Genomic DNA, 25709 nt, shown 5'->3' on the forward strand with positions numbered 1-25709 from the left:
CATTTAAAAAATAAAGCATACTAAAAATGAAGGGTCATGGTGAGTGAGTTATGCCTAAAGTAAATTTTGAATACAAGTGCTATCTAATTTTTGCAGTCTGTAAAATTCTCCTTTAAGTGAATAAATGTGTAGGGCACCTCTCCATTACCTTGATCAACACCTAATACCAACGCGACACTTAGAATTAAATTAGAGAAACAAAACTGGATACTTTGAGACTTGGGGGCTGATTATAATACTGGAGCTAAGAGTGGGTTTAAACTCTTCCCTTATCCCATTTAAATCTAACTAGGTATAAACTCTCCATTACTGAGGAGTGGAGGTGTGTCTGCCGAGGTGGAGGTTCCCTTGAAGTTCTTGAACAAGGAAACTCAATCCTCCTTCCTGACACACATGGTTGCAATAGAAACAGCTCCTCAACTGCCAGTCTGGTTTTAATCTGTTGTTTCTAGCAAGAGAGGATTTTCAGGGAATGTTAAGAAGAGAGCAAAATTACCAGAACTTACTATAAAATAAAAGTGTTGATGAGAAATCAAATTTTAAACAAGTGTTCAAACTCCTAAACACAAACACATGTAGACACGCATGGTACATGCTATAAATTTAAGAATATAAAAATTTAATATTTTAACAATGTTTGAAAACTGATCAAGTAACTAATTTATATCTCATTTTAAGAAAACACTTCATCTTACTCAAATGAATCCAGAAGTAAGGCGTTGCCATAAGATGCTGTCATAAAACAGTGTGTCACTTAAACAACACTCTTGAATAAACTTTTGTATGAACAAATTTAGCATTATAACTTTTATAAAGTATTAAGTATTTTGTATGGAAACATTTTAAAGTACATTATAGAACTTTTTAAAGATTCACAGTTACTATTATTAAAGATATTTATTAAACTAAGAAACACTTGTATACTGCTCCTTTTGGAAGATGGCTTAGAAGGGGACATTTCTTTGGTCATTCTTCCTTCAATACTAAAACACGAATGTAAAAAGTAAGAAACTAAATAGTACTGGCTCTAACATGTCTTGTGTCTTTTTTTTATGTCAGTTGTTGCATCTGGTTGTTAAAAGTATTCTGATTTTTTTTAAACCACAAGTTATATAACTTGTTAAAATAAAATTTAGATTTAAAACATACAACTGCTCCGTGTAAGGTAGTTTCCTAAGAGATTGGAGAAATGTTAATATTTATGAAGTTTTTATAGTATAATAAATGTTGTATAGTCCTTGCCCAGGCAACAACTATCTATTAAGTCTCTAATAAACATCTTACAGTTTACAAATAATTACCTCAAAGTACTGAAAATACATTGATGATGCATTAGCATAAATAAATCTTTTGCCAAGGGCAAGCCCAGCTTTCTCCTTTTGTCTTCCATTGCCTCGTGTTTGTAATCTGTCTGCTGTATGAGTCTGAATCTGTGCCTGTCTGAATGATGTCATGCAAATCTGTGCCTGTGTCTGTGTGCCCCTAGCAAAGGGCTTTTGTTCTGTATTTATTGAACACACACACACACAAAGCATCACATGAGGGAAGGGATGAATGCGTTACAGAAATTTTTAACACAGTTTTACAAAGGATGAAACTACTGACTCGAACTGACCCCAGTAATAACCAAAAACTATCAAGCAGTATAAAACTGCTGCTTCCAGCACTTGTGGTGGATTTGTTTATAAGGTTGTTTTCAACTTATTTGTTGCTTTCAACAAATATCGACATTTAACACACAAGTAACCAAATGCATTGCTCTCTGGGTCAGAGACATGGAATATTACAACTATGCATTAGTTCACGGAAAATCCAAGGCAAGTAAGGTTGATTATTACATGGTTCCCTCTCTTCTATTTTTTGAAATTATATCATTTCCTCCTTCCCTTGTCCTCTTAAAGGCAGCTTAAACAAACAGGCAAAGTACATAGTAGCACAGCAGTCTTAAGTGGCTTCAAGGTATATTATTATGCTGGATGTGAGGTATAGCAATAGTATGTAGGGATATTTTCATAATAATGTAAGAGATGTTTTCATAATAATTTATCACTACAGCAAATGATTTATTCAAAAGTCATGGTACAGAACTAGAGTCCTAATAAACTGTCTTTACTAGGAATGTGTCCTGGAAAAATTCCCCATGAAAACATTACCAGTCATAGGAGCCTGGGCAGAAGACTCTAAAACGGGACTGGCACAGCTGTCTTACAACATCTTTTTTAAAATTCTGCAATCTGGATGGTTAAGAATGCCAGAATTCTAATGCTAATTCCTAAGGTTATGATCTAATTAATTATATAGCTATACAAATCGCAATAATTTGCTTCCTGTGTAAAGACTAAACACCTAAGGTATTTATAAAACCCCATATTGCTGTGGATATTGCTTGTCTTCTCATGGTGGGCTGATGGGCTTTGTCCTAGGCTTCAGCTATACCATATGCTTTGGGTTTCTGTTAATTCCTAGCCACTTTATTTCCATTTCTTGACCACTTTTTTTTTTTTATTCTAAATTCATCTGGTTATATTGGGGTTTTTTTGTTGGTTGGTTGGTTGGTTGGTTGGTTTGCTTGCTTCTTGTTGTTGGCTGTTTCTCTCTCTCTCTCACTCCTATTACCATGTTTTATAGCTTATGTCTCTCTTAAGGTACACACTTAGGTATGTAGTTAAAGTTCTTTGCACTTGGAAGTACGTGCATCTTGAATTTAACTGAAACTAAAATCACATTGATATGTTTTGTTAAGGGATGAACTATGACCTCATACCTGTAATTCCTTCCCTGCTTACTTCCAATTACAACAACTGGACATGAACTTCAGGGTCAATTGCACACTTAGGAGATTTTATTATATAATTTGAGTTTCTTTCATCTTATCCTTAGATTTCAACTCCTCAGGAGTATAGGCACCTCATATACAACATAACTTTCCAAGGCCCGTTCTTAATTTCCAGTATATGTTTCTTAGACTAATATAAGAAATACAAAGGGTTTGTGCCAAATCTGCTCCAGTTGTATTTTTACTGATTCTTAATTTGAGAGTTTTCAGGTCCACTGACAGACGTCAACTGTTTTAACACAGAACACTTTCTTCCACCGTGAATGATCAGTTTCATTCAGCTGTTACTGAACCACCAAGAAGCATTGCGTCATCCAATCTGAACGTGATACTTGCTTCTACACCACCTCAACTGTGTGCACCGTGTGCTACTCAGTACCCTGTACTTCTAAAGGCAAGATACACACACACATCCGTGTACCATGAGTGCTTTTCTTAGGGCACTAGAATAAAGTTGGAGACACTATGGCCACCACATAAGTATTTAAAAGCCACGTGTGGTCCTCCAGGGCAAGCAGGCTTCATTCTTAAGAGACAGATAGAAAGCTGCATCTGGTAGCTAGGTCAGAAAAACAACCTACTTGGCTTTTTTTTTTTTTTTTTTTTTTTTTTTCCCTGTAAGAAGTAAGTCAAGGGAGGAAAATAAAATAGACTCAGTTCGATCTCAAAACCATGAGAACAGATTTTTAGTTGTTTTAGAGTCAGTGCCCTTCCATTCACTATCCTTGAGTACAGGAGAGCAAGCCATACAGGGTCTGACAAGTTTTTGTAGTAGAAAGGGGGAGAGGGGAATAGCTTTGCCAGAGTCAGCGATTGCTTTTCGAGCCGGCCGCGTGGAAGACTGCCAATTTTTGCCACCTTTGTCTCCAAGGAAATCTGTGGTTCCCAGGAGCCTTGGATCTGTTTTATGGCTCTGTTTTAGGGTGGGTTATTTCCTTTACTTCCATGTCTAAAGCACAACAACTTATTTCAGAGGGGAGAGAGTCTCCCTCAAGTAGCTGGCACTAAAAGGGAGACTGCAGAGAAAACACTAAAGCTTAGTGCTGCCCCATCCTAGGCCGCACCTGGTTTGCAGGAAACATCCCTGGCAGCTAGAACCGCCAGCAGCCACCTTGACCACGGGCGCATGCGCAATGAGCACAACTCCGGCTTGCCCGCAGACGTCATTCCGGGCCAGGCGGCCCCGCCCTTCCCAAGATGGCGCTGTACTCCGTGCGGAAGGCGCGTGAGTGCTGGAGCTTCATCCGGGCACTTCACAAAGGACCCGCAGCTACTCCTGCTCCCCAGGTAACCCGAGCCGGCCGGCCGCAGTAGGCTTCCGGTCGTGCGAGCGCCTTCGCGCTCCTCTTCCCTCCCACCACTCATTGCTCCCTCCTTGCTTCCTGTAAAGAATCCTCTGCACTTTCCGAGGGCCACTAGCCTGTGAAAGTCCCCGACGTGGGGAAACGTCGCAAACACACGTGACAGAATAAGGCGCTGCGGCTGGAAGGCCCGCGCCGCACGGCCACGTGGCCACCGTTGCCAGGCAACGCAGGAAGCCATCTCTCGGACGAGCGTGACGTTATCAGGGACCTAGTTGCTCTGAGGTCGTTGTAAGCACTGCTCTGTCAAGTTCTAATCCTCCCTTTTCCCTAACAGCTACTCCGGGTGCAGCGGAGAAATGAGAAAGGTCTGTTTAGGTTGGTGCGGTAGCTAGCAGCGTGGGAAGTGAGCAAGTACTGGTGCACCACTCTGATTCTCTCCTGATCCTTAGACCTGTATCTACCAGGTCCTGTAACCAACAGCAGCAAGTTGCCAGGATGCTTCACACTGTTGTTTGCCTGACAGCACTGTGGTCACCACGACTGCTGCTGAGCTTGATACTTTGTGTTGAGACCCTCCATATTTGCATTTTACCCTCAAAGCCAAATGGTGGCAGGAGATGTGCTTTCACTCGTTCAGACAAGCACCAAGCATCCCTGCATATGGCTTACTTATTGACTTAGATTGTCACAGCAGTAGGGTCTGGGAGAGGGAAGGAAATTTGAGTTTCTTTGTGAATTCTGACACCCTGCATCTTCATCGCCATTAATGCACAGATGTCACACAAGGATGTCATATAACTGGTGCATTGAAAAGAAAGCCAGCTTAGAAGTTAGGAAAATATCCTAGAAGTTCCCTGCTTTTTCTGGCGTTTACTAGCTGGGTTATAGATCGAGTCTCAATCCCCTGGGCTAATTTTCTTTAGCAGATGGGATAGAGGAAGAGTTGAATTGATTGGCATGTTAATGTTTTCAAGCCTGTTGGTTCATGACTATGAAGATAAAGTATAGCCAGTGAGAGCAGATGAAAGCCAGCATGTAAGGTGTGTTTCTAATCATCCCACAAGTTACTCATTCTCTGAACTTCTGTTTGCTTCCTTAATGTAAACCTCACAAGATTCTGTAAGAATGAAAAGCACAACATATTGGAGACTCAGCAACTATTCAAATGTTACTTTAAGTTTTCACAAACAGTGTTAGGTAAGAATTGATTCCAGCTTTAATCATCAGATGCTGTTTTCCTTGAGGTTTGGGAATTTGGTTTTTCGGAATAGAAATTTGATAGGCAAATTAAATTGTATGCAACCAAGAATTTCTAGGACAGATTACTATTTTTTAAAACTCGTACTTTTGCTTTAAATAAAGAGAATTAGATGTTAAAGTACTGTTTCTGCAGTATCATAATGCATACACTTTAAAATGATGGCGTGAAAGACTAAGGCAAGCTGTGCCTGATGGCAGAGGCGTGTAATCCCCGATATTCGGGAGGCAAAAGTGGAGGCTAGATGATCACAAGTTCAAGACCAGACTGGACCACAAAGTAAGTTCCAGGTCAGTCTGGGTGATTAAGTGAGATTCTTTGTCTGGAAAAGTAAGAAGATGGCTGGGAATATAGCTAAGTGGCGGGGTGCTTCCCCAGTACACATGCTGACCTAGATACAAAAACACCAGTGAAGTCCTCTTGAAAGACTGATGGAAAAGATTAAACATTGCATTCAGAATATGATTTCAATAGTGTTCATACATGTTTCACACACAGGAAGAAAGACTGGAAGGAAACAACCTTTAACATTTTTGTTGTGTTTCGTTCATCCTAAATAGCGATTCAAAGTCATTCAAGTGGGCTTCAAGTGTTTGTCTCATGTATTTCAAATTGCAGATATATCACTTTTATAACCAGAAAAATTTGAAATCATAAATCTCCATACAAACTTGTAGTTGCTGATGCTGTTTAGGCACTGTAGGTTTCTGAAAGAGATACCTGTCCTATATGGCCATTATTAAAGTGGCCCTGGGAAAGGACTCCTAAAAATTTATGGCCACTTTTCCTCTGTGTGTCTTCTTTCTCTATTGAAAAGCTTTCTTTGAAGTCTAAGGGATTTTGTGAGCAGATGCAGAAATATGTGAAGGAAGAATTGGATTCTCAAACCAGATGCACTGGACATTTTTATGACATCTCATAACCTTTGTAGAAAACAAAAAAATATTTTGTAAGAGCCTATTGTAATAGAAAAATGCATATTTACCATATAGGTGGTTTTATCAAACCAAGAAATGGTTAAGTTACTTGTTTATTGGTTTAGGCTGTGCACTTGCCCCCTAAGGTGGGAACAGACATAAATGAGCCATAGTGTGCTTTGTTAGAAACTGTAGCCGAATGTACTGTGAATCCTAATTCCTTTTTAATGTTCCTTAACAATATCTTGGATAAGAAATGTGGCATTGGTGAGAAGTGCATCGTGTTTACTCCTCAAGACTACGTGTAAACTCAAACACAAAATAGCAGGAAAGGGGCTAGAGGTGTTGCCTAGTATGGGAGAGTTCTGGGTTTAGTCTCTGGTATCGTAAAGAGGGGAGTGGGGAAAGAAAATACGAATAAGAGCACATCATACCATATTCATTGTGGATGTCTCCAATTTATGTGGAAATGGTTTATTTTGCCAGGTGTTGCTTGACAGAAAACTGTTGAAATCTGATGAGATGAGAGTAATCACGAAGTCAGAGAAATGAAATTCTGACGTGATGTTTAAAGGCTGATGGCATTAGGTACATTTAAGCCTGTCATCATTGACCAAACACAGAATCTGCCCTTCTTTAAGCACTCATTCATGATTGTGTTTTGAAAACAATGAAATATTCTTGGTTAGAAGAGTTATACAAGACTATTTATAATCATTTGGTTCACATATAAAAAGTTCTCATTTCATTTTTAGCTCTCTTCATCCTACTTTGGCCAACACTGCCCTATTCTTTTTCTTGCTGGTGGTCAAAATGTAGCCATTAGATGAAAGAAACATGTTACAAAAAGAAAGAGCCACTTTCTGGTTGCATGATAAAACTTTTAAAAGAACTTAAGATTTCCAAAGTTGCAAAATTAGTCCCTGTCTAGCCTGTAATAGACTTTGTACTATACACTCCTAAGTATCAAAACTGAAATTTAATATCTGTACAGTGCCTTAGGAATAAACCAAATTCTGATTTTGCCAGTTTTCCCAGTACTCCGATTGCTTCATCCCAAATGGAATGCAGGGTCCCACATTTCACTGCTGTGTGTTCTCCAACACAGATTATTTTCTGGTTCTCACTATTGAAAGTATTGCCTTTACACTATTGAAGAGTACCAAGCAGGTATTTTGTAGGGTGGCTTAATGTGAGTTCTTCTAGGGATTTCTTGTGGTTAGACCAGAGGACTTTGGACTTTGGCAAAAGTACACAGAGGAGATGTTTTTGACTAGGTAGTGAGGTGGGTGTTAGTGCTTTAAGAACTAGAAAATAAGAGTTATTTAAATATTTTCCCAGGTAATTAGTGGTGGGACTGAAATGGTAAAGATTACCATGGGCGTTTCACTCCATATTTTACGGTTATTGTTGGTTAGGGTTCTCTGATCATGATGCCATGAAATTGGGCTGGTTCCTGGTAACTTTTGACTCAGTTCCTTTCCAGCTCTGTCTGTGCAGTACGCTTCATCTGCGCTGTCACCTCAGGATCTAGTTAGCTGAGAACTGTGCCAGTTTGATCAGGCTGTTTCAGTTCTGCCTTTCTTAAGTAGTGTGAGAAGGCACCCTGTAGATCCACCCTACAGCTTATGTTGTCTCAGGAACTAAATGCATTTGTTGAAAATGCCCTTTAGGTTAGTTGTCTGTGTGGACTGAATTAGTATAAATATAAATACCTCAAGTGTTTGATAACTATCTCTGGACAGCTAATAAAAACCACTGCAGGTTTCTGCTGGAAACAAAGAGGAAGAACAGTAGATAGTTCTTAGGGCCACCACAAGCAGGGAGTGCTGCCACCTTCCAGATTCCTTCTCAGGTTATTATTTTCATACCTGCATGTGCAGAACTGTTTATATGGAGGAGCTGGTGTGTGTGTGTGTGTATGTACATAGACAGATACATGTATAGATATGTACATATGGGTGTAGAGATGTATATATTAGTATATACATGCTTATACATACATATATTTATTTCTGTTAGAAAAGGAAATGATATTTAGTCAACGCATGCTGTATGCTAAAGCATCTTGGTCTGTGCTATGAAAACTTCATCTTACTCCTTCCGACGGTTTTTGTATTTTTTATTCTATGAATTTTATGAAAGACGACACCAAACACAGGGAGAATGGTTGCCTTTCCCCAGACACAGAACTAATAGAGAACAGTGCTGGGATTCAGACCCAGAGTTGCCTCTGCTTTTTCACTTGATCAGAAATTACCTATCAGTGAAATAGTTTAGGAATAGAGGGACACCCATAGCCCTTCTTGTCTGGTCCTTCCTACCCTATTCCCCAGCCACACACACAACACAATGTCTCTAAGATACAATATTGAATTTCTTTACTTTTCATTTCTTATTGATTAATTAATTCATTCATTCATTCGTGTTTTTCTCAGGCCCAACAGTTTCCCCAGCCTTCTCTCCTCTCAGTGTCCCTGATCCATTCACTCCTTCTCCTTTCCCTTCAGAAAAGTGCAGGCCTCCCATATATGTTAGCTGGCTATGGTATATCAAGTTGCAGTGAGACTAGGCACCTTCGCTCGTACTGAGGCTGGATGGGGTAACTCAGTAAGAGGAAAGGGTCCCCAAAGAAGGTAACAGCCCCTGATCCCAATTAGGAGTCCCACAAGAAGACCAAGCTACACAACTGTAGCATATAGCAGAGGGCCTAGGTCAGTCCCATGCAAGTTTTCTGGTTGGCAGTTCTGTAAGCCCTCATGAGCCCGGGTTAGTTGATTCTATGGGTTTTCTTGTGTTGTCCGTGGCCCCTCTCGCTCCCATAATCCTTCCTCCCCATCTTCCACAGGATTCCCAGAGCTCTGCCTAATGTTTAGCTGTCAGTTTCTGCATCTGTTTACATCAGTTACTGAGTGAAACCTCTCTGATGACAATTGGGCTAGGCAGTGATCTATGAGTAAAGCAGAACATCATTAGGCATCATTTTACTGGCTTGTTTTTCTTTTTTTTTCCAGTCATGTTTGGTTCAATCTTAGGTCTCTGGGTTTTTCAGCCTCTGGGTCCTGACCCTCCATGCAGTGTCAGGGGTAAGCTTCCTCTCGTATCATGGGTGTCAAGCAGTCATTGGTTGACCACTCCCACAATTTCTGCACCATCTTTGTAGGCAGGGCAAATTGTAGGTCAAAGGGTTTGAGCCTGGGTTGGGGTTCCAATCACTCTATTGGAAATCTTGCCAGGTTACAGGAGATGACCAGTTTAGGCTGCAGCTTCCTTTAATATAAAAGGGAGTTTGTTGATCAGGACCACATGTGGTGGGTAGGTTATTTTTTAGAAAGCTGACCTAAAATGGAGAATGACTACTTTATAAGTAGAGCATACTATTTGTTCTGTTTACTTAACTTCCATGAGTATAAGGTAGTCATCAAGTGCTGTTTTCCTTCCCTGGGTCTTTCCATTGTCTTTGTTCTCAGAACTTACTCTCCATAGTAGGCTGGCCCTTACACAGAAGGCAATGCTACAGTTTCATCTTAGGTCTTGGCTTGGCCTGACCTCCAGCCTCCTTACAACAAACACTTTTCCTGGTTGTGCTTTTGACATTAGTGCACCCCTAGTGTCTGGGAGCTTCTCTTCTAGACACTGTAGTCTAAGCCTAAATCTTTCTCATAGATATTTCTCAGGGAAGATTTACTCTTTTGGGATTGAAGCTGCCATGCCCTGGTGTAACATGGTAGGTATAGAGATGATTTAAAGACAGAGACAACACACTGATTCCAGCTTGACTTAATTTAATTGACCTGGCATTTGTAAGCTTCTCTCTATATTATTTCTTAGCAAGACCTGTTTTTTATTGTCATTTAGGAGTTGACATAAATGCAGAGCATTTAGCATAACAAGGTCATATCTAGGTCATTGCACTGTCCCATCACTTGAGTTCTCTTGGTCCTCTAATCATTTACTGAAATTGTCTGTAGCTCTCTTTTCTTTTGACACAGCCATTTTTGTTTGTTTGTTTTGTTTTCATTTTTTGGTTTTTTTTTTTCTCTCTCTCTTGAATTGCCCCTCCATTACCAGTTGAGTTTATTTCTGATTGGCTAACAAACTGTCTTTTGACCACTCCTTGTCCTCCTGAGAAGTAGAGTCAAGTCCATGTCATGTCATGTCATGTCATGTCTAACCATGCAAATTCTCACTACTTTCACTTCTATTCCTATGTCAGGCTGGTGTCCTCTCCTTCTTTTTCTTGTCTCCTGTTCTGACTGACTCATTGGTGAGACAGTTTTAATGAGAGTACATCCCTGAATGGTCAAGGACGGACAACCCTCCCTGATCTCATTTCTTGGGATGTTAATTGTAGATTTTATATACATTTTCAAATAGAATCTTTCTCTTCAATAATAATAATAATACCTTATTCTAATATAGCACTCTGTACTGTCCACAATATTTCACTTATTTGGCTGTCCAAAATTTGTACTCCCTGATAATACTTCCGTCATGCTTTCTCCCCTCTTTAAAAAAAATCAGTGATAATGAGCAATCTAAGTATGTATCAGTTTTTCTTTCCGGTTTTAAATTAGTGAATATTTTCCTAGTTCTATTAAATGAATTTAGTATTTAATCCACTTTGGGGCCCTATTCTGATAGGACGTATGCTTTCAGTTATTGCTAAGGGTAATGATAACTAACAGTGAGGGGGAAGATGAAGTGTTAGCAAATATTCACCGAATGCCTGCCTTGTTCCCAGGATAGTTTTAAACTATCAGATACATACTACCTTATCAATCCTCCCAACTCAACTAGGTCCACAGATAAGAATTCGGGGAGGATTTATTAAGTCACTAAAGGTCATGGAATTGGCAAGTGTAAGAGCCAACATGTGAACTCATTTATCCTGATTTCAAACCCTATCTGTGAACTATAAAATGGCAGAAATGTCTAAAAGAAACCATGCATGTTAATTTGCTGATAACATTTTTGAAACTTGTAAGTATCCTATGGAAGCTACTTTTCTTGTCATGGTGACATACAAGGTAGACATTCTGAATCAACCTATGTTATTGCTGTTCTTGAAGTCTTGTTTGGCTGCATGAATTATATAAACAGAGCAAAGCTGTCTTGTAAATTTATCTCGGTCTCCACTGCCACTAAGATTACCTTAGATAAAACAAGACTTTTAAAACATGAGTCCCAAGGTGCATGTAGGAAGTTATATTTATGTGTTGCCTGTAGCTGAAAGGTCAACCTGGACAGAGCCCTGCAGGCAGAATGGAGGCAGAGAGCGCTGAATCTGTGGTAGATTGGGTATCTCTTTCTAGCTTGTAGTTGTGATTTATGGCTAGAATACTTTTTCCCAGGAATAGAAGCTCGTGGTGGCAAGGCATGAGAAGTGGAAGTAGTTAGTGCCATAGGCCCTCTCTGTAGAAGATAAGACTCCTTTCTACAGGAGTCTCACTTGTCAATGGAGCTCTTAAAGAGGTCTGCCATTCACTAATTGTAGAGTATGGATTTGAGTGATTACCAATCAGTGCACTTGTTAGGATGAGATAACAGTTTACCAGACACTAGCAAAGCCCTTCTTGTTATCTTTGCTTTATATACCCCACCAATGGAGACTGGACATTTTATTTATATTAATCCTCACTCAGGAGTCCTGTTGAAACAAATAAAAATACGGTGGTGAAGGGAAGTGGATATTGCTTAAATCCTGATTTAGTCTTAACAGGTAGTGTGTGTGTGTGTGTGTGTGTGTGTGTGTGTGTGTGTGTGTGTATGTATATATATATATATACATATATATATACATATATATATATGTGTGTGTATATATGTATATGTATATATATATACATGCATACATACATACATATATAATTGCAAGATGAACAAAGTCCTTTGGGCTAGGGAGGACAAGTATACAGTAAAGAGGTGGAATTTCAAGGGAATAGTAAGGACTAGAGTATTGTGCAGCTGAACTCTGCTGCATAACTAGGTTTTTTGTTTTTGTTGTTGTTTGGGTTGAAAAGAAAAATTCTATGTAGAGAACTTTGTCTTCCTGTGTGTGTCGCAGTTCTCTAGCCACCACGTGCCACTAACTGAAGCATGCAAGGTCAGTAACTCTGTGAAGAAAATTTGTAAGAGATAAACATTTACATGAACGTTACTCTTGACATCAGAAAGTTAAATGAACACATCATTCCTTGTGTTCTGGTGGGCTGTTGGTTACAAGGAAGTGTGACATTGCAGAAACTGCCTGTTTGCTCCCACAGGCATGTCTGTGTGATGCCATGTAACTTGCCTGAACTTTGCAAACTTGCTTTTCTCGCTGGCAAAAGTGTTATTAATGCTTATTATTAATGCTCACATTGTAGGAATTTTATGTGGGTTTGGGACTACCACAAATATAAAGTCGTTTAGCTGATGTTTAGTACTCAGTAGATCTCCTCCCCTTTTGATGAGGACTGTTCCTACTTTATCAGCCTTAATAGTGTTTTTCCCATCACCACACAGTCCTTCCTTCCCCTGACACCCAACCAGATTAATTTCCCAAAAGCAGAAGCAGACTTATAGCTCTTCATAATGTCTGTGCTCCTCGTGACATTTAAAATCTTCTGTAGGCCATCACTATTAAAATGGATCCTTGACCCAGAGCTGCATAAAATTCCCCTTTGCTTACAGCCACCTCTTTTACTTAATAATGTATCTTTTTTGGAAGGCCTTTCTTCCCATATATCTCTTCCTGTATTCTACCATTCTTTTTCCATTTCATTTGATTTATGACAGGATCTTTCTTTGTAGCTTTCACTAGGCTCAAACTTGCAATCTTCTGCCTCTGTTTCCCAAGTGCGAGGGTTATAGGCATGCATCATGCTGCCTAGCTGTTTCACCACTTTCAAAAACTATGTACAGCTTTTGTACATTAGTCATAGAGTAGCTTAAAACAAATGACAGAGGGAAAAAAACTAATAAAACATTCTAGAAAATTTTGTTATGAAGCTGGAGGTAATCACTTCCAGTTTGAAAGTATATCTCCCATTTTGAAATTGTATGAGACTCTGCCCCTGTCTATAGAAATGTGCACACACCTCTTTGTAGTTGACCTGTGTCTAAAAACATTTGCTTGAGACAGATGAAAGCTCATGCCTTTGTTCTGTAGACTATTTGGTGGGCACTCCAGCAGGAAGCAGTTCCATATACATTGTTTCACAGATGACCTATAGGCTTCACTTAGCATATAGAGTTCTCAAGGTGTTATCTTCCTGGCCCCCTACACATCCTAAAAATGAGGATGAGCCCTTCCTGTTAATTTATAGCTATGATAAGTATATGTGTGATAAGTGAGGTATTAAATCCTTGGTATTATGAGTCCTGCCATAGAAACCTCTAGTAATTATTGAATGACGTCAGTGTAAAACAAACCAATGCAGTGATACATAAAAAAATCTATAGCATTGATATTAAGCATTGTTGAATAGAAACAATATATTTTAATATATTTTGTGTTTAATTGATTACGTTTGATGTTAAGTGTTTATCACAGGTGGTGAGTGTTGTTATTTCCCAATGTATCTGGGCATTTATATTACTGGAAGGTAATGGTAATTTTACTTCAGTTACTTTTCCAAATAGGCTAAAGGTTTCTAACCTCTTGTTGTGGCTGAATTTTACTCTGCCAGCTCTAGTCTTAGTTTTCATGGTGTTGCTAATTACACTGAGATTTTTGTTATACTTAAGTTTGCTACGCCTGTATACAGGGAATGTGAGCATATTCACAATTAAGATGAAAAACTTTTATTCTGAAAACAGTTTTGCTTCAGGAGGTGTCTAGTTCTTTAAACATGCTGTGTTACCTTGCAATAATTGCTATTATATTGTTGCTATTATAATTAAGCATTTTACTTTTCATGAAAGAGATGTGATCTCATTTGTTAATTGTGGGGTTGATTTTCATCCAATCACACAGTTGAAGTCTCTTTAAGACAGCTTGTTGAACCATACGTAGTACTTTTTTGCTCTGTTGATGTTGATGGGCTCTGCATAGAAAGCAACCCTGCCTCTCACTACAATGATGTGATAGACATGGTAAGGCCAGGCTTAAACTTCTAATATAATATTCCTTGCTTTAAGTTGCACCATGGTAAGAGTGGATTAGCATAATGCAAGATTTTATATGACCAAGTACTGCAAATAATTTATGTGTTCTTTCCAAAGTGGCTAATGGTACTTTGACATCTGGTCAGAGAAATTTTATTGCTATACTTACATACTAATTTGTCATGTATATGTTTAATAAATCCTTAAATCAACCCAGTATAATCATAGAATAATTATGGAATGTCAGTGTTCTTGTGAGAATAGGATTGGTGTAACATTTCCTGTGTCTGAGTCTATTTAGGCTGCCAGGGAAGTAACATAGGTTGGGTAGCTTAAACAACAGCCATTAAATTTCTTGTACTTTGGAGGCTGAGAAGTCCAATATCAAGGTGCTGGTGAGTTCCATTTCTGGTTAGGGCCTCCTTTCTAGTTCATAGGGAGCTGGCATCTCACTGGTGAGAGGGGCAAGGGGCCTCTCTAGGATCTCTCATAAGGACAGTAATCTGTGCGACTTACCCCCTCATGACCTAGTCACCTCCCTGCTTCATTTCCCAATACCATCACATTGATAAGTTTCACCATAAAGTTTTGGGGTTCAAAGACATTGTATATTTTAGTATGTGATTTCAATGACCAAACATCTTGTAAAACCAGGACTAGTTCTCAAAAATCCATGAAATGTGTTGAATGTTCCAGTGTTTCAGTGTTGACATGACATCTAGCAGCTGTTTTTCGCATTCGCAAATGGAAGCAGAAATTCTTTAGCTGACCATGTGTCATTAATTTTTATTGAGAATTTATTAACATATTTATGACTTAAATAGAGACATAGCTTGTTCTCTTGGTTTTATTTTATTCTAACTATTAGGCCTTTTGATCAGGTTTAAGTGATATTTTTCATTTTTGAAAGTTACATGTTCACTTTAGATCTTGTGGGTGCAGGGTACAAGGATCAGCCATTTCCATTGGCTAGATAGAATGGAGAGAGAAGGACATGGCTAGCTCTTCAAGAAGGGTTTAGCAAAGCCATGGTCACTAATGAAGTTATCATCATTTGAATAGCACTTAAATTTTGGTCTTCTACAGCAAGAAAGTCATATGGGGAAGGAGAGATGGCTCAGTAGGTCGGTAATATACAAGTAGTAGGAGCTAAGACAGATTCCCAGAACCCATATAAAAAGGTGACATGACTGTGTTCTTTTAATACCAGTACTGGGAGGCAGAGACAGGATGATCCCATAGGCTTGCTGGACAGCCAGTCCAACTAATCAGTGAGAGATCCCCTTCTCTGAAATAAGGCACAGAGTGATAGAGGAAGAAACCTGATACCAGTTTCCAACCTTGACTTCCACAGACAGGTACAAGAGTATATGCACATGTATACACACATGCATATACCACACACAGGAAAGGAAAAAAGGAAGGAATGGAGGGGGTTGGGTGGATATAAAAAGTGGGGGGACATGCTAGGAACCCAGAATTACAGACAAAAGTTGAAGAATGTAAAAAGAAAATAGGTAGAAGAATCATTAGAGGGTCAACCTAGGGACTCCAAGGGGGCTAGAACTTCAAAGGTAAAATGAAGGGTAAGGTATTGATATAGATGGTCACATCGGTAATTGTAGAATGGTTATTGAGGCTGGAAATTAATCACAGACAAGAGACCAGAAAGTGAGGATCACCCTTTTAAATAACCTGCTTGAGCACAAACTGTCTCCGAGAGTAAAGGGGGCTATAATCATGGTATCCTAAGCCAACTTTTGAGATAGTCTTTAGGCTGGAGGAAACTTGAGCATGACTATAAAAGCAAGTATAAAGGTGAACAAATTGGAGAAAAAGGGAAGAATGAATAAATGCTGTCCAGAGTGACTATGAACAGCAGAAGAGAAAGCCATATCTAGGAGAAGGTGGAGATGGGGTGGGTCTACAGTTTTCTGGAGGGTGAGATCAGTGAAGGAACTCCAAACTTATAGGTGTTAGCTCTTCCGAGGAGTTACATTTGAGGAGGTATTGTAGATTAATGGTTTCATGTATGGACTCTGAAGTCAGACACTATTCTAGTCCAAGTTCTTCCATTTGATAACTAGATAATGGAAGTTGGGGTTCTGGGGCAAGCACTAGAATCTAGAGCTCACTGTTGTCCTCATCTGTAAGATGAACAAGGTCAGAGTTGTAGCCAGACTGCCAGTGTTTGGGCCTTGTATGCTCCATGACTTTTTTTTTTTTCTTTTTTATAAGATGTAAAATGAAGATAATATCTACCTGTGATAGCTGCTGTGAGAATCACATGAGTTACGGTTTGTAGGGATCAGGACAGAACCAGGTACTAAGTTTAAAAAAGAAAATGTTTTATAAGCAGTGTTGAGACCCTAGCTGAAATTAAAACTAGACATTGGTCATAAGCATAGATTCTATAGAGTTTTGACATTTTTATTGTTGTCAAAGCTGTTTAGCATTTAAGTATCTAATGAGCTTACTAGCCTTAATCCATGATTGGAGTCTCGCCTGGCTGTTGAGACACAGTGGCAAGGGACACTGAGATTCCTTGTGGGTGCATAGTCCAAGTGGAAGAATAGTGACAATTATGATGTTAAAATGGCAAAGTAATAAGACCTTGGGTACAACCTGGACTAGACAGAGTTGAAATCAAGCAGATATATCCAAAGCTAGTGTGCCAAATGCCTCAATTTTCTGGTCATTGAACTCCCTTGGATAGTAGAGCTGGACAAGAAACAGATTCCCAAACCTGTAGTAAACTCATCTCCTCATCCCTTCATATCTGCCCTTTGCCCTTGCAACCTCTCTCCCCAAAATAAAGTAAAATAAAAAATTTTTTTTAAAAAGACAAAAACGGAAAAGAAAAATCTCATTGTGGAAGCTGTAGTGCGTCACAGTGAGTCACACAGTACACCCTTTAGTCCATACATCTTTACTTGCAAGTGTGTGTTGCAATGAGCCATTAGTCTGATTCAAGGCCTCTGACTTTTGCTACACTATCAGTACTGGATCCTCACTGGGACTCCTCTTGGGTATCCTGTTGTTGCTCTGTGTTGTGGAAATCCTGCAAATTTGAATTCGCAGGACTGGCCTCTTCATGTGCCCTAATAGTTCATAGGTGGGGTGGATGTTGAGATAGCCAGTTCATAGCCCTGGATCTGGATTGTAGCGGAATTGGTCTGCCTGCTTAGCTTTCCCTAATCTTCACCACCTGGCTGAGCCCTCCAGCACTGCTGCCTGCTAGTTGAGCAAATGCCACAGTCAGCAAGGGGCAGAGCCAGTTCTGCTCTCGTGCCTCTGGAATTCCTTATGTGCCCTTGGTTGGCTTTACATTGTGCGGCCTTGTTTTAGTAGCAGGGCATGAAGTCAGAATATAAGGGTAGCCTTGTGGTTGGAGAGGTGGCTCCAGGGCCAAGAGCACTTGCTGTTCTTAGGGAGGATCAAGGTTCAGTTCTAAGCACCTAAATGGTATCTCCCAAACATCTATAACTCCAATTCCAGGGCAACCAACGCCCTCTTGTGAGTTCCACAGTCACCAGGCATGTACATGGTACACATGCATACATGCAGGCAAAATACACATACACATAAAATAAAAATAATAGTCTTTAAAAAAATAAAAGACTAGCCCGGAATGTCAGCACTTGGGAGGCAGAAGCAGGCGGTTCTGTGAGTTGGAGTTCAGCAAGGTCTATAGAGTGAGTTCCAGGACAGCCAGCGCTGTTACACAGAGGCCTTTGCTGAGATTGAGTCAGGAAGTCATTAGACGACCTTAGCCTGGTAACATCCGCCATAGGTACTAAAGCCTTACTGTGAGTGCTTTGATAAAGAGTTTAATGTAGAAAAGCAAGAATACAAGCAATTTTGATAAGTTATGAGGCAACTGTGAGATTCAAGTAGCAATAACAGTGCCCTGAGTTGAACATCGTGGTAGAGATGGAGTGATGAGATTCAGGGTATTTTCAGTGGATGTAGAATTAACAAGATTTCTTCACTAATTGGAAAAGAGAGAAAAGAATCAGCTGTGGTTCCAAGAACTCTAGCAAGTACAACTAAATGAACAGAAGGAACTCACACTTACTGAGGAGGTAACACTGTGTGTGACAGAAACACGATTTGGGAAGATCTGGAGTTCACTTAGGTATGCTGACTTGAAATGCCTGGTGAGCACTTCCATGGAACGGTCAACCAAATACCTCAGAACAAAGCTCAGAGCAGAGACGTAGATGGAGAGAGACTTTCAGGAATTCTTAGTAGAGTATGCTAAAGTTACCATGAGGTTGGATATACAATCACAGTATGTTTAGTAAAACTGTGGGGAGAGAGATGGGGTGGGGAGTAGACAGAGCAGAGAGGAGAAAAGCAATCCAGAAGCTGAATCTGTGAATTCAACTAAGCCTGATGACCTGAACATGACTGGCCACACATGGTGGAAGGAGAGAAACAACTCCCAAAAGTTTCTCTGACCTTCACACATGGTGGCAGATGTACACACACACACAGAGAGGGGGGGTAATTTTTTAAATTAAAATAAAAGATGTTGGGATGATGACAAAACCAGGCAAGATAATAGTAGCCAAATAGTAAAAGATAAAGTAGAAGATGCTGTATGTAGTGCTACACATACACAATCCCAGCATTTGGGAGACTGGCAGGAAAACCTTCTTTTGAAGCCAGTGTCAGATGCATAGAGTCCCAGTCCAGACAGAACTACATAGTGAGACCTTGTTACAAAACAACAATTAAACCAACAGAAACAAAACAAAAAAGAAGAAAGAGGCATACTGGGAGCCAAATTAGGAAAATGTTCTATAGATTAATATGTGTATGTGTTTGCCCATACCCATGCACACATGCAATCATTCACACCATACACTTATATACCCTCACACACTCACACACTTGTACATATACATGCATGGACATATAAACATATACTCACACTTTTATACTTACACACACAAATTATACACTGTCACACATGTGCACACACATAACATTTACATGCTCACACACTCATGTAGTCACACACAGTCTCATATACACACACCTTCAATCCCCAGCATCACACACACACACACACACACACACACACACACACACACACACACACACACTTGATAAGTTTTGATGGCAGTAAGAGTGAGCATATTTTTCTGACAGGAGTGAGAAAGCTTTACAGAATATTAACAGTAACATCCATCTGAACGTAGTGGAAAGTATCATGAGAATGTGTGATTAGAATCGATCAGATATTTGGCTGTCTTTTTCAACCAAAAGATGGATTTGAACCAGATTATGACTTAGTTTTGAAGAAAGAGGGGTTGGGGGGAAGCAATTATTTGTCTCTTTGTTCAAAGGCCTTTTTGTATCGTCGATCCCTGGAAAGCTAGTAGAGGAGCCAGCCTTTCACATCCATTAAGGTCAGCCCCGAAACTGTTGAATTTGATCTCTTCCATTTACCATCTGGATACAGTAGAGAAAAAGCTATTCTGCATTGGGTTGCTGGACACCATCCAGAAAATAATATGTCAGGGCATCAAAGGCTTGAGGCTCTTGGTCCATTCTGCCTAATGATCACAGGCAGGGTCTGCACTCCAGTTTTGTAGTATGTTTCATTTTTGCAGTGACAATTTATATCCCAGTAAAATAGATCACAAGGATTACTACCAGCTTGTCAAAGCTAAGATTCCTCTATCATAGACGTCCCCACAAAGGACTGTGTTTTAATTGGGCCAGGCTTGATTTCCAAAGCCCATTTCTCTCCATCCCAACCTGCCTCCTTTCTTGTGGACAGCTCTGACTTACTGCTGGAAGGATTCTAATGTATAGACAGTTTCATTCCATACCCAAGCCCCCAATTTAAAATCTTCTTAAAACTGACCTCATTTAAATTGGAATTTATCATCATCTTTATAAGGGAGCCCAGTATCCATCCAGCTAATGAAATATGACAACCACATCTCATTATTCACACCAACTGGAGACAGTTGTGGCTAGTATTTTTATTATTATTATTATTATTATTATTATCATCATCATCATCATCATCATCATCATCATCATCATCATCAGATAGGAAGCAATGGCAGTGGCATGTTCTTTGTCTTCCCTGAAATAGAGAGGAGACTATGATATCAGAGAGCATATGGCTGCATTTTAAGGTAGCTGGAGGCCATATAATGCCAGGCTTTGATATAGCAGCTTTGCTTTGGATCTCTTCAGGATGTACCAGCCATAAATTTATAGATGGATTAGAAAAAAAAAAAACAAAAACAAAAAACCTGTAGGGAATTGTCATTTTGTATCTTATAGTGAGAAGAGATTGCAGGAAAAAAAAAATCAAAATCCTGACAATAAAAAATTACTTTCCTGTGTTAAGGATGATCTTCAGGATGCTATCTTAAACAAATTTTATTTGATATCCAAAAAAAGAAAGAAAGAAAGAAAGAAAGAAAGAAAGAAAGAAAGAAAGAAAGAAAGAAAGAAGAGCAAAAAAAGGGCAGGTCCCAGATTCCTGCTCTGACCCAGGAAGGTAGTCTGTCTTTGAATTCTGGCTATCATCAGAAAACACATGTGGTACTTCTAGGTTTTGCATGCTACTCATGTTCCCCAGGAGGTCTGTCACTTCCATCTTCTTATCATGGACAAGTTTCCTCTCGGAATCTCTGTACTTCTCTTTTTTTTGATTTCTTTATGTTGGTATCTTAGTTAGAGTTTTATTGCTATTTATAAATATAAAGGAAAACATTTAATTGGAGCTGGGTTACAGGTTTAGAGGTTTAGTCCATTATCGTCATGTAAGGAAGCATAGTGGTTTGAAAGAAAATGGCCCCAAAGGGAGTGGCATTAATGGGGGTGTGGCCTTGTGGAGTAAGTGTGGTCCTGTTGGAGGAAGTGTGTCAGTATGGAGGCAAGCTTCAAGGCCTCATATATGCTCAAGCCACTGCCAATGAGACAGTTCACTTCCTGTTGCCTGCAAGATACAGAACTCTCAGCTACCCCTGTAGCACATGTCTGCCTTCATGCCACCATGTCCCACCATGATGATAATGGAATGAATTTCTGAACTGTAAAGGAACCACCACAATGAAATGTTTTCCTTTAGAAGAGTTACCATGGTCATGGTTTCTCTTCACAGCAATAGAAACCCTAAATAAGATAGTAGCATTGTTCTGTTGAGTGTGTGTATGTGTGCGCACGCGTGTGCATGTGTGTACAGGGTACACACACTGACCAGGACTTTGGTTGTCTTCCTCTATTCCTCTGTTGTCCTTCACTTCATTTTTATTTTAAAAAAATTTAGGTTGTGATATTAAAATTATGTCATTCCCCTTCTGCTATCTTTAATATATATATATATATATATATATATATATATATATATATATATATCATCTGCTCTTCTCTTTCCTAGTATCAGTAAATTTCAGTTTGGCTTAAGCATTGGTGTGAAGCATCATCCAGCCCTTCTGCTTCTATAGAAAGTGAGGAGGCTGTATTCCCTTTCTGTACTTTCAGGTAGAATGAACAGTTAAGTGCACAAGTCCAGGGCTCAAGCAATAGTACTTACTGGTGTCTGTCTTTAACCTTTGCAGGGAGCAGATGACTAAGCTGACACTACAGCTTTTAAAATATTTTCTCCAGATCTGTAGCTTGTCTTCTCATTATCATGATGTTCAATCTTGCAGAACTGAAGTATATAATTTTAATTCTATCCAGTTTATCAATTATTTCCTCCATGAATTATGCCTTTGGTGCCAAGAAGTCATCACTATGTCCACTGTCAGTATGGTTTTCCTGCCTTTAGGAGTCTCATGGGTTTGCATTCCATATTTAGACTTAGGATTAGTTTCAAGTTAATTCTTGTCAAAGGTTTAGTATCTGTGTCTGTTTTGCACAAGGGGGACTACTTGTTGAAAACACTCTTTCCTTTGCTGAGTTGTCTCTTTCTACATGAGAAATGTCAGTTGATACTATGCACTCTGTTCTGCTCCATGGATCTGTTTGTCTGTTCTTCTACCAATGCACACTGTCTTGATTACTGTAATATTATACTGTGTAAAACACAGGTGGTGTTTGTCCCAACTCTGTTCTTTCACCAGTCTATGCTGTCATGACTAGTATGGGGTACAGTAAACATGGGGAGTGTTAGTCTTCTACAGCCATTTGTTTGTTTGTTTTGTTTTGTTTTTTGCAGTCCACTGTTTTGATTGCTGAAGCAGTATATCTTAAACTTGGGCAATGCTAACACTTCAACTCTCTTCTTTTTCAACTGAATTGGCTATTCTGTTTCTCCATGTAAACTTTAGAGTCCATTTGTAGAAATATACAAGATAATTTGCTGGAGTTTGAACTATGGTTGAGTTGACTCTTTAATACTGTTCTTTGGTATATTTTACTAGAGTTTTGTTGTTTTTCTCTTGTAGATCATATATATGTATATGTATGTACATATATATCTTCTTAGAATTATATATAAGCATTTTGGAAGGTACTAATATAATCAGTAATGTATTAAAACATGTTGGGGGAGGGAGAGAGTACATGCACATATGTGTGTATTGTGGGAGGGGTGCTGTCAAAGGATAACTTTGGGGAGTTTGTTTTTCCTTTCCTTCTTGAGGCAGGTCTCTCCTGTTTCTCCTGCATTGCATATAATAGGCCGCTGGCATGAGAGCTTCTGTTTCTGCCTCATATCTCATGAATGGAATGTTGGATTGTAGATGTGTACCACAGTACCTGGCTTTTTCCCAGGAATCAAACTCAGGCTGTCAGGGATTCATGGCAAGTGCATCTACTGAGCTGACATGCCATTCACATGTTGTATTTTAACTTCAGGTTTTACTTGTTCTAGCTGCCTGTAAAAATGCCATGTCTTTTGCATATTAAACTTGTGTCCTGCCACCTATTTGTAATCACTCCTCTAGGAGGTAGAGCCTTATAATTATTTATTATTATTGGTTCTTTTGGATGTTCTTTGTAGACAGTGAACAAACATACTTTCTTGACCTAATTATCTAGGATTTTCAATAATATTGAAAATGGGTGATGAGAGTTCACATTACTCTTTTGTTCCTGATTTTAGTGGGGATTTTCTTCTAACAAAAAGGTATATAATAAATTTTCTTTTCTTGTGTGTGATTCTTTTTATGTAATGTGGGGTTTGACTTGCTGATATTTTTATTGAGGAGTTTTTCATCTATGCTTATAAGATATATTGGTCTATAGTTTTCTTATATTTTTATATTTATGTTTGGTATACAGTAATGCTAAACTTACAGAATGAGTCAAAGATTATTTCCTCTGTTTCTGTTCTATATGGATTGTAGAAAGGGTATAGTCCTTAGATGCTTATTAGATCACTAAGGGTTGTGATCAATTCAAATTCTTCATTTTCTATTGTATAAATTTCTACAAATTGTGCATTTCAAGGATTGGATCTATTTAATCTGTTATTAAATTTATGGATATAGAACTAGTCTATGTTCACATGATTCCTTTTTTTAGCCTTTTTGGTTTCTATTATTGTGATATTCCTTTTATTTTTTATATTACTGGTTAGTATCTCTTTTTGTATTTATGACATTTCTATTCATTTCTGCACATGCATATATTACACTTAGCTGGTATTCTCTACTTTTCTTTTCCATTTCTCTCCATCACCACCTTTCCCCTTGCCTTTCCACATCTGTAGGAATCCTCTGTTTACCTTCACATTCTTCTTTTTCTCACCCCTCAGTTGCACACATGAGAGAAAACTTGTGAACCTTGTCTTTGAGGGACTGGTTTACTTCCCTTAGTATGATGATCTTTAGTTCCATCCATTTCCCTGCAAATGATATGATTGTGTTCTTTGTAAAACTCTGTGTGTGTGTGTGTGTGTGTGTGTGTGTGTGTGTGTGTGTGTGTGTTAGTAGTGGCCATTCTAACTGAGATAAAGAGAGAATCTCAGTAGAGTGTTGATTTACATTTTCCTGGTGGCTTTTCACTTTTTTATGTATTTATTGATCATTCGTTGAAAATTGTCTGTTCAAGTTCATTGTCTATTTACTTATAGGATTGTTCATTTTTTTTTTTTTTTTTTTTTTTTGTTACTCAAAGCTTTGAGTTCTTTATGTTCTGAATAACAGTCTTCTATCAGGTGACTATCTAGAACAGGCAATTTTTTCCCTATTCTGTAGAATGTCTATTCACTTGATGTTTGTTTTTCTGTTGGTATACTATACAAAATTTTTTATTAATATATTTTAATTAATAATAATATTTATACAGGGCCATATAGTGATTTCACTAATGTTACAGTGTATATTGATATCCGTATAATTAGCATTTGCATCTTATCAGACATCCTTTCTGTGTGCTGAGAAACTTTAGATTCAAATTCCTTTGAAATATGTCACAAAACATTGTAGGTATCATTGTCATTCTGTGTTACAATCATCAGAACATCAGAACTGTTTTTATATATATATATATATATATATACACCTGTTTCCCAGTCTCCACCAGTCCCTGCTCCTCCCTCCCTTCCCAATGTCTGGTGGTCTGTTCCATTTATTCGTCTGTGATGAGGCTGCTCAGAGGTCTTTTGAGCTGCTGTAGCCCTGTGTGTTGTTCTTGCTCTCACTGCCCAGCTGCTGGAGTCCTAGGTGGGCAGTCATTTCCAGTGCCTAGATCCTGGAGTGCTTTCCCTGCAGTCTACTCCAGTGGCACATAATGTGGCCAAAGAAAAGCTGCAGAGATCCAGACATACTGCTGCCCACATGATTGACACATCCTTAGAGGATCAGAAACCTGACCTTTCCTTTTTGTACTGCTGGGGATTGAATGAACACAGGTTCTTGTGGATACTAAGCTAGTTCTCTTATATTTTTGGTTGTGAGCCTAGCCTTTAACCATCTGAGCCATCTCTCCAGCCCCTAAGCTAGTTCTCTACCACTAAGAGTGCCACTTATAACCTGATAGCATTGATATTTTATCTAATTTACATTATTTATTCTCTTCTGCTTTTCTTAAGAGTTCATCATTTACATATTGTGATATGTATGATTGTGATACACTGTGACAATGCATTGTGGTAATCATCATCTCCATTACCCCCTTTCATTTCCCTCCCACATCTATTGACCCCCCCTCCAACCGGTCTGCCTCCTGCTTTCATGCATGTTTCAGGCAGGGTAGCTGCTGCTACTGTGTATTCAATGATTGCAGCATCCAGAAGACAGCATTCCACAGGACTCCTCCCTACCTGCCAGCTCTTACAGTCTTTCCAACCCCTCTTCTTCCACATTCCCTGGTCTTTG

General features: G+C 39.0%; 1 protein-coding gene across 2 annotated transcripts in view; it reads left to right on the forward strand.

Moving 5' to 3' along the window:
• Positions 1-3997: 3997 nt before the first annotated feature.
• Wars2 (tryptophanyl tRNA synthetase 2, mitochondrial) overlaps positions 3998-25709 on the forward strand; it is a 69578-nt gene continuing 47866 nt past the window's right edge. The window contains exon 1 of one of the 2 annotated variants that reach the window (XM_051199055.1): positions 3998-4123. In XM_051199055.1, coding sequence (XP_051055012.1) covers positions 4034-4123 — 90 coding nt within the window. In that variant the 5' untranslated portion in view covers positions 3998-4033. The remainder of the gene's footprint in view (positions 4124-25709) is intronic. The other variant, XM_051199056.1, reaches the window with a different exon arrangement.

The sequence above is a fragment of the Phodopus roborovskii genome, unplaced genomic scaffold, assembly GCF_943737965.1.
Source record: "Phodopus roborovskii unplaced genomic scaffold, PHOROB, whole genome shotgun sequence".
NCBI lineage: Eukaryota > Metazoa > Chordata > Mammalia > Rodentia > Cricetidae > Phodopus > Phodopus roborovskii.